Source organism: Equus caballus, chromosome 15 (assembly GCF_041296265.1).
Source record: "Equus caballus isolate H_3958 breed thoroughbred chromosome 15, TB-T2T, whole genome shotgun sequence".
Taxonomy (NCBI): domain Eukaryota; kingdom Metazoa; phylum Chordata; class Mammalia; order Perissodactyla; family Equidae; genus Equus; species Equus caballus.
This window is the reverse complement of record NC_091698.1, coordinates 25,389,996-25,402,179: the sequence shown is the minus strand read 5'-3', so window position 1 is coordinate 25,402,179 and position 12,184 is coordinate 25,389,996. Positions and strand designations below refer to the sequence as shown.

Here is a 12,184-nt window from a genome sequence, read left to right as displayed (position 1 = left end):
ATTCTGAGTTAATTTTTCTGAAGGGTGTAAGGTCTGTGCCTAGATTCAGTTGTTTACGTGTGCATGTGCAGTTGTTCCATTTTTTAAATGTTAAACCAAGCTTGCATTATTGGAATAAACCCCATTTGGTCATGATGTATTAGATTTTTCATATGTTGCTGGATTTGATTTGCTAATTTTTTGTTAGAGATTTTTGTGTCTGTATTGGTGAGTGATTTTGGTTTGTAGTTTTCTTATTATGTCTTTTGTCTAGTTTTGATATCAGAGTAATGTTGGCCTCATAAGATGAGTTGAGAAGTATTTTCTCCTTTATTTTCTGAGAGAGTTTGTATGGAAATGATATTTCTTCTTTAAGTGTTGGGTAGAATTCACCAGTAAAGCCACATCAACATGTAATTTCTTAAGTAGATGGAGGTTACTTAAGATTTTTGTTTTACCTTTGTCACTGTAGAAGTTTGTATTTTTCAGAGAACGAGCTTTTGGTTTTATTGATATTCTCTATTGTTTGTCTATTTTGTATTTTATTGATTTCCATTGTTAATTATATTGTTTCCTTCTTTCTATTTACTTTTGTTTTCATTTGCTCTTTTTTTCCAGTTTCTTAAGGTGGAAGCTTAGATTGTTCATTTCAGATGTTTTTTTCTTTTCTAATATAAGCATTGAAAAGTATGCCTAGCCCTGTTAAAAGCTCTTCTTAGGCATGTTGAGTTTTTATTACCATTTAGCTCAAACTATTTTCTGAATATTTTTACTTGATATAGAATTCTAGGTTTAAAAAATATTTTTTCTTTATCATCATTGCTTTCTGGCTTTTATCTCTGGTCATTCTTTGTTCCCCTGTAGGTAGGTAGTGTGTCTTTTTTTCTTTGGCTGCTTTTAAGACTGTTTTCTCTTAAGGATTTCATCAATAAGATTATCTAATAGTTTTATTTCTTGTGTTTGTGTTTGATTTCTTACTTGGGTTTGATTTTCTTAGATTTATAGATTTATAGTTTTCATCAATTTTTTAAAATTCTTGGTTGTTATTAGTTCAGATATTTTGCTGCTCTCTTTTCTCACTTCCTCTTTTTAAGTCTTTGATAGAATTCTAGGACTTTCTGGAACTTGAGTTACTTCTCGTAAGGGTGTCCCATAAGTGACCGAAGTGGTTTTTTTCCTCTTTCATCCTTGTTTCTCTGTATGCTTCAGTTGGGATGGTTTTTATTGCTATATCTTGAAGGTCACTAATCGTTTCTTTGCAATATGCAGTTTGCTGTTAAGTTCATCCAGTGAATTCTTCATTTCAGATTATGTATATTTTTTAGCTTTACAAGTTTTATGTTTTTCCTTTAAAGCCATTGCATATATTTATAAAAACTGTTTTAAGGACCTGACATGTTAATTTTATCATCTTTGTCATTTCTGGGTCTGTTTCTACTTTCTGATTTTTTTCCTTAGTAGCATTCAGGTTGTTCTAGTTTATATTACCACCCTAGACTGAACCAAAAGATTATACTTTCTTTTTGTTTTTACTATTAATAATTTCCTCTCTATACCAATTTATCACTCTTTTGAAAAGTGAGGAAATATAGATTATTTGATTAACTAAACAGATTAAATCCTAATTTGGGCAATAAAACAACTAAAATGGGTTATTCTGTGAGATAGGACATAATTATTTTTTTCTGTTTTCTCATATATAATTTTTTTGGTAATGGTACTTGCTGTAATTAGTCCTTGTTCCTGTCTGCTACTTAACAAAACCATTTTAGAATCCCAACAACATATGTCAATAGTCCTAGGATAGTTCTGGAATTTCATCTTTTGCAAACAAATGGCAGCCTCTCATAAACTGGTTGGAGGCCAATGGACAGCATTTACCTCAGCAGCTTCTAGTTTAAGAGGGGATGCAGGTAAGCAGGCTGTCAGAGGCTTTTGGTACAATAAAATATCTGAATAATTCACACTCTTCTGGATGTATGTAACATACATTAGGAATTTTCTGGAGCTTTAACCTTAATTAAACTCCTGAGTGTTCTGAATGTTTTAGAGATGTTTTGTATGAAAAAAACAAAAAACAAAAACCTTTTCCCAGATTGATAGGTTGTATGATTGGAAAAAGAGCCCTGACTCTGATGTGGCTGCTACTTTAAAGAAGCAGAAAAAGAATACAAAAGATGAATTTGAGGAGCGAGCAAAGGCTATTATTGTGGAATTTGCACAGCAGGTAAGAAAGCTTTCCCTTCTTCATGAAGAGCCTATATCATAGAATATTCGTTCTTTTATTACATTGTCTTTCTAATAAAGTCAGCATTTTCATTAATACTGCTTCTGTTCCCGTATTAATGGCAATTAGTGTTTTTCATTCTTTTCTCTTATCCCTTTTTGTTTTAAAATCAGAAAGCTGATATTTCAAAGATCTCTCTCTGTAGTCTGAATGTTTAAATTTTAGAAACGGAGTTGACCTGGAAAGAAACTACTTTTCTGTAATATAAATAATACCTACACAATATGCATATCTTTTCTTGAGTGTTTTCGAGGAGTTTCAGAATGATTAGCCATTTGTTCATCCAGCTCCTTCCTAGTTAGTTGTTCCTGTTCTGAATGCCTCCTTTCACAGCTTGGCCTTTTGGAATGATTTTGCTTTTTATGCCTCTAGGGTTTGAATGCAGCTTTGTTTTATGAGAATAAAGATCCCCGCACTTTTGTGTCCTTGGTACCTACCTCTGCACATACTGGTGATGGCATGGGAAGTCTGATCTACCTTCTCGTTGAGTTAACTCAGACCATGTTGAATAAGAGACTTGCGCACTGTGAAGAGCTGAGAGCCCAGGTGATGGAGGTAATGGTCAGCTTTACAGTTTATCGCCGTCCACTTTTTTTTTAACAGAGTTCTTGGGTGGGGATGTTTATTACTTTTAGATTTAATCAACAATATTGGATTGTAGCATATCTTTCATTCCTTTTGCAATAATGTCTTCTAGGTTAAGGCTCTTCCAGGAATGGGCACCACTATAGATGTAATACTGATCAATGGGCGTTTGAAAGAAGGAGATACAATTATTGTTCCTGGTGTAGAAGGGCCCATTGTAACTCAGATTCGAGGCCTCCTATTACCTCCTCCTATGAAGGAATTACGAGTGAAGGTAGGTGTTGACACGTGGGGACTGTACAGTGTTTAGAAGTTTGGCTGAGGTCACTTCCTCACTGTGAGAGCTGCTTGGCTTAATAAACAACACACACTCCTCATTTCATTTTAGATGTCTTCATACAGGAGGGACCATCAGTCAGTGGAGATGTGTGAACGTTCTTATATACCATCTAAGCTTCTCATAAAAATTAAAGTTCATTGTTTTGGGTCTACACTGCTAACTAGTTTTTCATTGACTTTTTTATTGTGAAATAAAACATTCATGCAGAAAAGTACACAAAACAGAGGAAAAGTTTAACAAATTTTTATGAAGAAAAAATTTAGGAAGCAGACCAGATCAAGAAGCAGAACATTGCGGGGCCAGCCCGGTGGCGCAGCAGTTAAGGTTGCACATTCCACTTCAGTGGCCCCGGGGTTCACTGGTTTGGGTCCCGGGTACAGACATGGCACCACTTGGCATGCCATGCTGTGGAGGGCGTCTCACATATAAAGTAGAGGAAGGTGGGCACAGATGTTAGCTCCGGGCTAATCTTTCTAAAAAAAAAAAAAAGCAGAACATTGCTGACAACCCAGAAGCCCTCTATGTGCCGCCTCCTGATCTTTGCTCCCTCCAGCTCCCTAAAAGTTCGCCATGCCTTCCATCGTTAGGATAGTGACTAATAGCCTTGCTGTTTTTCCTGTTTAATGGTTTTAATACGTGAGAGTGCACCCCTAAAAATATGTATGGACTTCATATAAATGGAGTTAGTTAATCTCAGTGTGTTCCTTTGTATCAGGCTTCTTTCAGTCAAAAAATAACTTTAAGATTTATCCATGTTGCTGCCTATAGCTATAGTTTGTTTTTGTTGTTGTCTAGTATTCCATTGCATGACTGTATCATGGTTTATTTATCTCTTCTCCTGTTGATGGAAAGAGTACCCTATCTCCAGTTGTTAAATTTTCTTATTACCAACAAAGCTGTTGCTACAAAAGTTCTTGTGTTATCTCCTGGTGCACTTGTGCAGATTTCTCCAGGGTCTCCACCTAGGACTGGATTGCTCAGTTATTGCTTATGCTTAGCTCCAGTTTTACTAGGTCAGGCCATGCTCTGGTCCACAGTGAATGTAACAAGTTATATGTAAACTGGAGGATAAAGTATACTCTATACTTCACATCTTCATTAGCTGTTTGCTGTTAGACTTTTAAATGTATCCCATTCTGGTGGGTATGTGACTCATTCTTGTTTCAGTTGGCACTTGCCTGATTGAAATATGGTTGCTCATTATTTTCTTTGTTGGATTAGCCAGATTTCCTCCTCTGTAAAATGCCCGTTGTGCTCAGGCATTGTCAATTTTTATTACGGATTTATAGGAGTTGTTTATATAATCAGGACACAAGTCTGTTAGTGTTTTGTGTGTATCGCAGCATCTTCTACTCTGTGATTTTTTAGTTTTTCTATGGTCTCTTGAAAAACAAATACTTAATTTTAATGTTGAATTTTTCAGTGTTTTGTGTTTATTGCTTTTTTTGTGTCTGGTTTAAGAAATATTTGCCTTCCCCAAGGTCACCAACATAATTGCCTCTTACATCATCTCATTATGCTAGGCACTTTTCAAATAAATGTGGTAACAAATGGTGTGATCTCTGTAGAACCAGTATGAAAAGCATAAAGAAGTAGAAGCAGCTCAGGGGGTGAAGATTCTGGGAAAAGACCTGGAGAAGACATTGGCTGGCTTACCCCTCCTGGTGGCTTATAAAGAAGATGAAATCCCAGTGCTTAAAGTAAGTTATTTTATTTTATTTTTCTTCCAAAGACATCAGAGTTCTGTCGTGTATCTATAGGGCACATGCTGGGAATGCTGAATGAGTACCTTTGTCTTTGTGAAGCCTCATCTGGTGGCCTTTTAGCAAATAGTTGATGCTTTTAAATTACTTCAGTCTGTACAACCATATAAATTGGTATAAATAATATTTGTATACGCTGGAATTCTAAAATAATACATTTTATTTAAATAAAAAGCTAATCAAAATCTAGACGTTGTTTATGTTTTATTTTAGATACTGCAATATGTAGACAGAACTAAAGAAAATCTTATTGGGGCCTAGGAGTCATTTTAAAGCCTGTCTGCCTGTTTGTAGGAGCAGAAGGCTCACAGGAGCCCAGCGTAGTTTCACAAAAGCAACTGTGAGCCATAGTTTATGTATTCACTTGCCAAGGAGAAGATACTGCTCACGGCACACGGCTCATCTAGTGTGTGGGGACTCCCATCATTCCTTAGGCAGCAGCAGGTCCCTGCCATCAGCAGTCAGCCAGTGTAGGGCCAGTGAGGACAGGGCAGGCTCCTTCTTCCCCAGTCCTGAGTACAGCATAGACTTCTGCGTTTTTAACGGCATCAACATAAGGTGGTCTTACCTATTTCTGGTCAAAATCTCTTCATCTCAGAGGACCAGTGACGGGGACGGGCTGCTGAGATTAGGGTGTTTCTAGTTAAGATAGTCAAGCAGAGCCTTTGGGCCACCGTAACATGTTATTTTATGTAGTACTTTTAACTCACAAGAGATTCTTCTTACTTCATTCCGCTCATCCATCTACCTTATTTGCCACATAGATAAGAGGTTAAGTATATTTCAACATTTATAAATCTACAGAGGTGAAGTGGGATACAGCTCAGATGGAGCCCCTAAACGGTCTCCTCCATTCCAGCACAGATTCTGCTGTGCCTTGCTCTTGGTTTCATATTTTCAGGTGAATATTTAGTCAAAAAGAGAAGCAGTTAAATTCTAGGCTGCTGATGATAGAGATGTATTTACAACCTTGTCAAATCTAATTTCTTTTCAAGGATGAATTGATCCATGAGTTAAAGCAGACACTAAATGCTATCAAATTAGAAGAAAAAGGAGTGTATGTCCAGGCATCTACACTGGGATCTTTGGAAGCTCTACTTGAATTTCTGAAAACATCAGAAGTGCCCGTAAGTAACCACATCCAACCCCACGACAGCCAGTGGTAGTCAGTGGTTTGTGGTGCTGTTTCTGTTAACTGACACAGGCAGTTAAACTCGGAAACTCTCTTTCTCCAGTATGCAGGGATTAACATTGGTCCAGTCCATAAAAAAGATGTTATGAAGGCTTCAGTGATGTTGGAGCATGATCCTCAGTAAGTAATTTCCCTTCTGCTACGAAGGCTTTCCTATTACCTGCCCATTTTCTTCAAACTGTCCTTTATGATATACTCTCTTTTACTGGATGGTCTTTGATGTGTTTTATGTTTTAACCTTTTAGGTATGCAGTAATTTTGGCCTTTGATGTGAGAATCGAACGAGATGCACAAGAAATGGCTGACAGTTTAGGAGTTAGAATTTTTAGTGCAGAAATTATTTATCATTTATTTGATGCCTTTACGAAATATAGACAAGACTACAAGAAACAGAAACAAGAAGAATTTAAGTAAGTTGGTGATTTTACTTACATTGGATCTTTGGTAAGGAAGTTGATTATTTGAGAATTACCAAATCCAGAAAGGTGTGTAGACAACAAAGGATGGTATCCTCTCATCTACCAGAGCCTGAAGTGGTGTGTCATAAACCACAAACTCTGCCCAGCCAAGACATCCCAGCAGTGTGTGAACATATCTTCTCTAGCCTTTCTGTTTATTATTTACTTTTCAATTTGGCAGACCTAGATCTCATTGATGAGTGAGTAGATCCTGCGTTTGGGGACTTTATCTTGTTGGAGTTCCTTATGTGGGATTGCATGGAATGGAAGTAACAAAATTAGTGTGTGGAAAGTTAGGAAATGAAACGAGGTGAGGCATTCCGTGGGAGAAAAGCTCCTTCCTCCAGCCAGCCTCACCGAGTGCTCAGTGTAGGTGGCACTGCTGCAAGTGCTGAAGAAGTCAGCAGGGACCCTGACCAGTTTCCCTCCTGGAGCTCACAGGACGGACAAGCGATAGACACATGAGATGTGGGGATAAGTGCTCAGAAAGTGAAATGAAGTAGGGAATGGCCTAGATGAGCAGACAAGAGCTGTGACTGACAATGTGGTTGCGGGGGCGGCTCATCTCTGTCAATCTGTCATTCAAGTAGGGATCTGAAGAGAATGAAGCGAGCCACCCAGACACATGGGCAGTGTCCAGGCGGAAGGACAGCACTTGCAGGCTGGATTGGGTTCAGAAGTGGAGGCAGCCACACCGAACCTCAGGGAGGGAGTGGTAGGACTCGTGTCGAGTAGGACCCTGAGGCCAGGGGAAGGGTTTCAGGGAGTTGGTGATAAGAGCTTGTCAGGAGGCTCCCATCGTCCAGGCTCAGACCAGTGACTAAGGGCAGTGATGGCTCAGTCTGGGGTACATTTACAGTAAAGCTGACTGGTCAATACTGGATTTAGATTGGGATATGCTCACTTTAGATCATGAAACCTGAAGTGAAAAGAATTCAGTTTAAGAAGACTCCTAGAACCTCGTAAAGTACTTTAAGCATATGCTTGAGAAGCAGGGAAAGAGTGGCCTTATGGATCAATTGATTTGGGAACATGGTGGAGAAAAGGAGGATATGGTTTGATGCCTGTGCGGTCCCCAGAGTAGACCACACATGTGCCACAGGACGCTCCTGACAGTAGCTCCCATCGATTTCTGAGCCCCGTCTTTATGGGCAGGGCTCAGCCTTGTAGTCTGGGCACAGAAGGCTCCGGTGGCACAGCTTCTTTAAGACTTGGGAAGCAACGGAACGGAAAGGGGGACGACAGGGTGGAGGGAGAACGACGCACAAGAAGGGAGCTGTGGACGGCAGCACTCAGAGGCGGCCAGCTGCAGCGGCCTTCCTGCTGCTCTGCCAGCACTGAGGAAGGCTGCTTTGATCTAATGGGAGAAGCCTCTATCTATTGTTTAATATTTAAGTGATTTTCTAAGCTTAAAAGTTACTGGGTTTTCTTTTTTCCTTTTAGGCACATAGCAGTATTTCCCTGCAAGATGAAAATCCTCCCTCAGTATATTTTCAATTCTCGAGATCCAATAGTGATAGGAGTGACTGTGGAAGCAGGTCAGGTGAAACAGGGGACACCCATGTGCGTCCCTAGCAAAAATGTAAGTTCTGATAGTACTTTTAAGAAAAGTGTCATCTCTTAAAGCAGTAAATGGGAGTCCCAGGATGGTGACAAACACAAACTTAAATCAAGCAGAGCTTGTCATCTTCTGTAACTGGTACTTCAGTTTCACTAAATATCAGTTTTCCTTAATCAGTGTTGATTCTTAGTACCTGGTATCAGTGCTGCAGTTAGGGAAAGTTGCGAGTTACTTTGAATTATTTCCCCCTTTTAAAAAGATTTTTGAAGTTTCAAGCCTAGGGAACAGCTAGGGAAAAGGATAGTGACCACGCCTATCCCTTCCCTCTAGATTAGCGTCCCACCCGAGGGAAACGGACAGCTCACTCTCGCACACTTTACAGTCCTCGTTCACATTTCCCCAGTTGTTCCAAACTGTCTGTAATAATGCCACCTGCTGACCTGGTCCAGGATCCCTTCAAGGTGCACTGCATGTGGTTATTATGTGTTTTAGTCTCAATCAGGAATAGTCTCCCATTCTTTTTGTAGAGTCCAGACCAGTTATTTTGCAGATTTCTCAATTTAGATTTGTCTGATTGTCTCCTCATGACTAGATATAAGGAAATTGGAAAGGATACTACACACATAAGTACTGCCTGCCGTGTGTCTTGCGCACACATAGGTGGTCTCAGTGTTGGTGATGCTAACTTTGATTATTGGGGAAGGTGCTATCTGCTGAGCATCTCCATTAGAGGCAGATCTTTCTCCTTTTGTAATTACTAAGTAATCTCTGGGGTACTTCCGAGTCCCTGTGAATATCCTGTTTCTCAACAGGCTTTCTCCTAATAGCTTTAGTAACCACTAGCAATCCTTGCCTAAGTCAATTATTACATAAATGGTTGTGAAATTGTGATTCCTCCCCCTCCCCCGTCTGTAAAGAACCTTCCTTCCGTTACCAATACTTTTGATACCCCAATGATCCAGTTTGGTCAGTGGGAGCCCATTCAAGCCGGCTACTGTGTCCTTGCCACATAGCACTTGGAGCGTTTTTCTTCCTTTCTGGTGCAGCAAGATGCTCCAGGCTCACCAGGTACTTTCCCAGCCCCAGACCTGGTTCCTTTAGTGGGAAATGGCACTGAGAAGTCATCTGAGCACCGTGACTTGTTGCGTCTGGGAGTCGTTGCTTCTGTACTGTTTTAGTGGGCTGAGCTAAGACGTTTATGGGCAGTAGTTATTTCCTGTAGGGCTTTTGCCAAACCAAACTCTGTTTCCACTTACTTTCCTGTATCTCTTCATAAGGCAGCGCACAGAGTGGGTTTTTCCCCCCTCAAACTATAACTGAGATGAGGTCACTCACAACTCTCACCCTCAGGATGAAATGCAGAGTTCTTACTGCGGCCTATAAGGTCCCATGAGTTGTCCCTGGCTGCCTCTGACGTCATCCCCTTGCTCCTCACCCACTTCTTCACCACACCGACCACTCCACGCTCATTCCTGATTCAGAACTTTCGTGCCTGTTCTCCCCCCTTAATTTGGCACCTGTCGCAGGAATGGATAAAGCTGAAACAGCAAACTACACTGGGTTAACAGAGCACTTTTCAAGTTCCCCAAAGCACAGGAGTGGTCTGCTTTTGTCCTCACACCATGTTGTGAAGGGCAGAGGGGAGGGGCCGGTTCACACCTCGCTTACCAGTGAGGAGGTTGCGCTGTGGGGACTGAAGTGAGGAGGGAGGGCTGCAGCGCCAAGGCTTTCCGGCTGGTGCCTTTGCTCATTTGATTTCAGCTGTCCACAGTGCTTGTGACAGGCATGATTCCTCTGCCTTACATTGCAGTTTCTGTTCTTATTTTGCAGTTTGTTGACATTGGAGTAGTCACAAGTATTGAAATAAACCATAAACAAGTGGATGTTGCAAAAAAGGGACAAGAAGTCTGTGTCAAAATAGAACCTATCCCTGGGGAATCTCCCAAGATGTACGGGAGACATTTTGAAGCTACAGACATCCTTGTCAGTAAGGCAAGTATCTCCGTGCAGGTGGCCTCGTTGTCAGACAGCGGGGAGTCAGCTCTTCTCTGGTTACCCTTACTCAGGAGCGCTGAAGTTTGAACTTTTAGAATCTGATGGGACTTAGATTGTTCCTTAGGGTCTGGTGTGTAGTATGGCCTTGTCTTTGCTGAGGAAGGTGCTTCCTGACAGTGCCCGCTGGGACTCCTAGGTCCCCTTCTGCCTAACTCACGTAACAGATGTGATGCTGGGATTCTGCTCCTCTCAAAGGCAGGCAAGTGCTGCCTTTATTTCTACCTAAGCTTTCTTTGTAAGGAACAGCATCTGGTGACAGACTACAGGGCCACATGGTTTTCTTGGGCACTTGTCTGAACATTTTGTTTACCCTGTTTGTGTCTCGGGAATTGCAGATTAGCCGGCAGTCCATCGATGCCCTCAAAGACTGGTTCAGAGACGAAATGCAGAAGAGTGACTGGCAGCTTATTGTGGAGCTGAAGAAAGTATTTGAAATCATCTAATTTTTCCACATGGGACAGGAATTGGAGAAAATGCAATATTATGTTGTAACATCACCAAGAAAAACAAGAAAAAATGGAATGGATGTAATCTGGACACTGATGAACTTAAGTACGGAAGGAAAAAAATAGGTGTATACAATGTTTTCCATGAGAAACCAAGAAACTTACACTGGTTTGACAGTGGTCGATTACATGTCCCCACGGTTCCAACGTGCCTGTTCACTCGCCCAGCCCTCCTCTACTGGCTGCTGTTTTCAAGTCTGCCCTTCCCCAAATTTGGATTTTTATTACAGATCTCAAGCTCTTTGAATTTTATACTGATTAAATCAGTACTGCAGTATTTGATTAACCAAGCTTCTGCAGATTTTGTGATTCTTGGGACTTTTTTGATGTAAGAAATACTTATTTATGCATATCCTTCCCACAGTGATTTTTTCCAGCATTCTTCTGCCATATGCCCTTAGAAATTTTTTAAAATAGAAAATTAGGCATTCTGATATTTCTTTCTTCGCTTTGTGTGAAACCATGGTGTAAAGCCTAGCTGGCTGCTCTTTACTGCTTGTATAGTCGAGAGTCCACTGTAATCAGCACAATTCTGAACTTCCAATAAAGAAAACATTCACCAGTAAGCTCTGTTAGCCCTCAACCTTAGCGCAGCTTCTCTCCCATGAGTCATCCTCCTCGGTTCAGCTCGTTCTTTTAAGGACATGGACTGTGAACTAGCATATCTTGTGTACTAGCACATGTTAACATTAGGAACTTTTATACAGCAATCTTGGTCTATATTTTATCCTAGAAAATTCTCTTATGCATACATTTTCTGATGAGACAATCAATAGGGACGATTAACTATTTGGGCTTAGTGCTTCTTTCTGAGTTGTTGCAGAAACATCATAATGATTATTTGTATGAGTAATCTGACTGTGGCTAGTTTTATGGTTTTCCTGAAGAATGTAGGAAGTGGGTCCACAGGAGGATATATACTCCTTCCCCAATGTAAGAAATCTCTTCACGTGAGATTCTTGTAACAATCTCTAATATCTATCTGACTGACTACCTGTTTAATAGCTCAGTGTTTGAAGAAAATGTTCCCAAGTATTCACTGGCATAGAATTATAACCTATATTTTTAAAGTGTTAGAGTATAACATAGTATAGAAAAATACTTTATATACATTTGAGAATCTGTACCATTCTTCATTATTATTCAAGTTTCTCAAGGGCCAGTAGAGGCAAAAACACCTCTAAACCATCTGTGGGACATAATTTTCCTAGGAAAAAATTCAATTTTTTGTGTGTGTGTTCTAATTCAAAATAATGTAAATTCCTCTACTTGGAAGAAGTAAAGAAGATTTTCGTAACATGCTCATGTGTTCATGCTTGGGGACAAGAATGGTAAGAAAGATTGTTCAGAAGCTCTACCCCTGCTTGGAACGAGCAGAGTCCCAGTCTGGGGCCTCAGGAAATTTCACAGATTAGCAGGGAGCCTGTAAGAGTCTGGCTTGAGGGTTTTCAGCCTTTA

At 40.3% G+C, this 12,184-nt stretch overlaps 1 protein-coding gene across 4 annotated transcripts in view; it reads left to right on the top strand.

The window, feature by feature from the left end:
* The window catches only part of EIF5B (eukaryotic translation initiation factor 5B), a 74,211-nt gene extending 62,039 nt beyond the window's left edge, over positions 1–12,172 (top strand). For 3 of the 4 annotated variants that reach the window (XM_005599796.4, XM_070234755.1, XM_070234757.1), the window contains exons 15-24: positions 2,075–2,206; positions 2,639–2,821; positions 2,964–3,125; positions 4,760–4,891; positions 5,950–6,081; positions 6,190–6,266; positions 6,392–6,556; positions 8,048–8,186; positions 9,996–10,157; positions 10,556–12,023. In XM_005599796.4, coding sequence (XP_005599853.1) covers positions 2,075–2,206; positions 2,639–2,821; positions 2,964–3,125; positions 4,760–4,891; positions 5,950–6,081; positions 6,190–6,266; positions 6,392–6,556; positions 8,048–8,186; positions 9,996–10,157; positions 10,556–10,663 — 1,392 coding nt within the window. In that variant the 3' untranslated portion in view covers positions 10,664–12,023. Of the gene's footprint in view, positions 1–2,074; positions 2,207–2,638; positions 2,822–2,963; positions 3,126–4,759; positions 4,892–5,949; positions 6,082–6,189; positions 6,267–6,391; positions 6,557–8,047; positions 8,187–9,995; positions 10,158–10,555 lie in introns of all 4 variants that reach the window. The other variant, NM_001308310.1, reaches the window with a different exon arrangement.
* Positions 12,173–12,184: the final 12 nt, after the last annotated feature.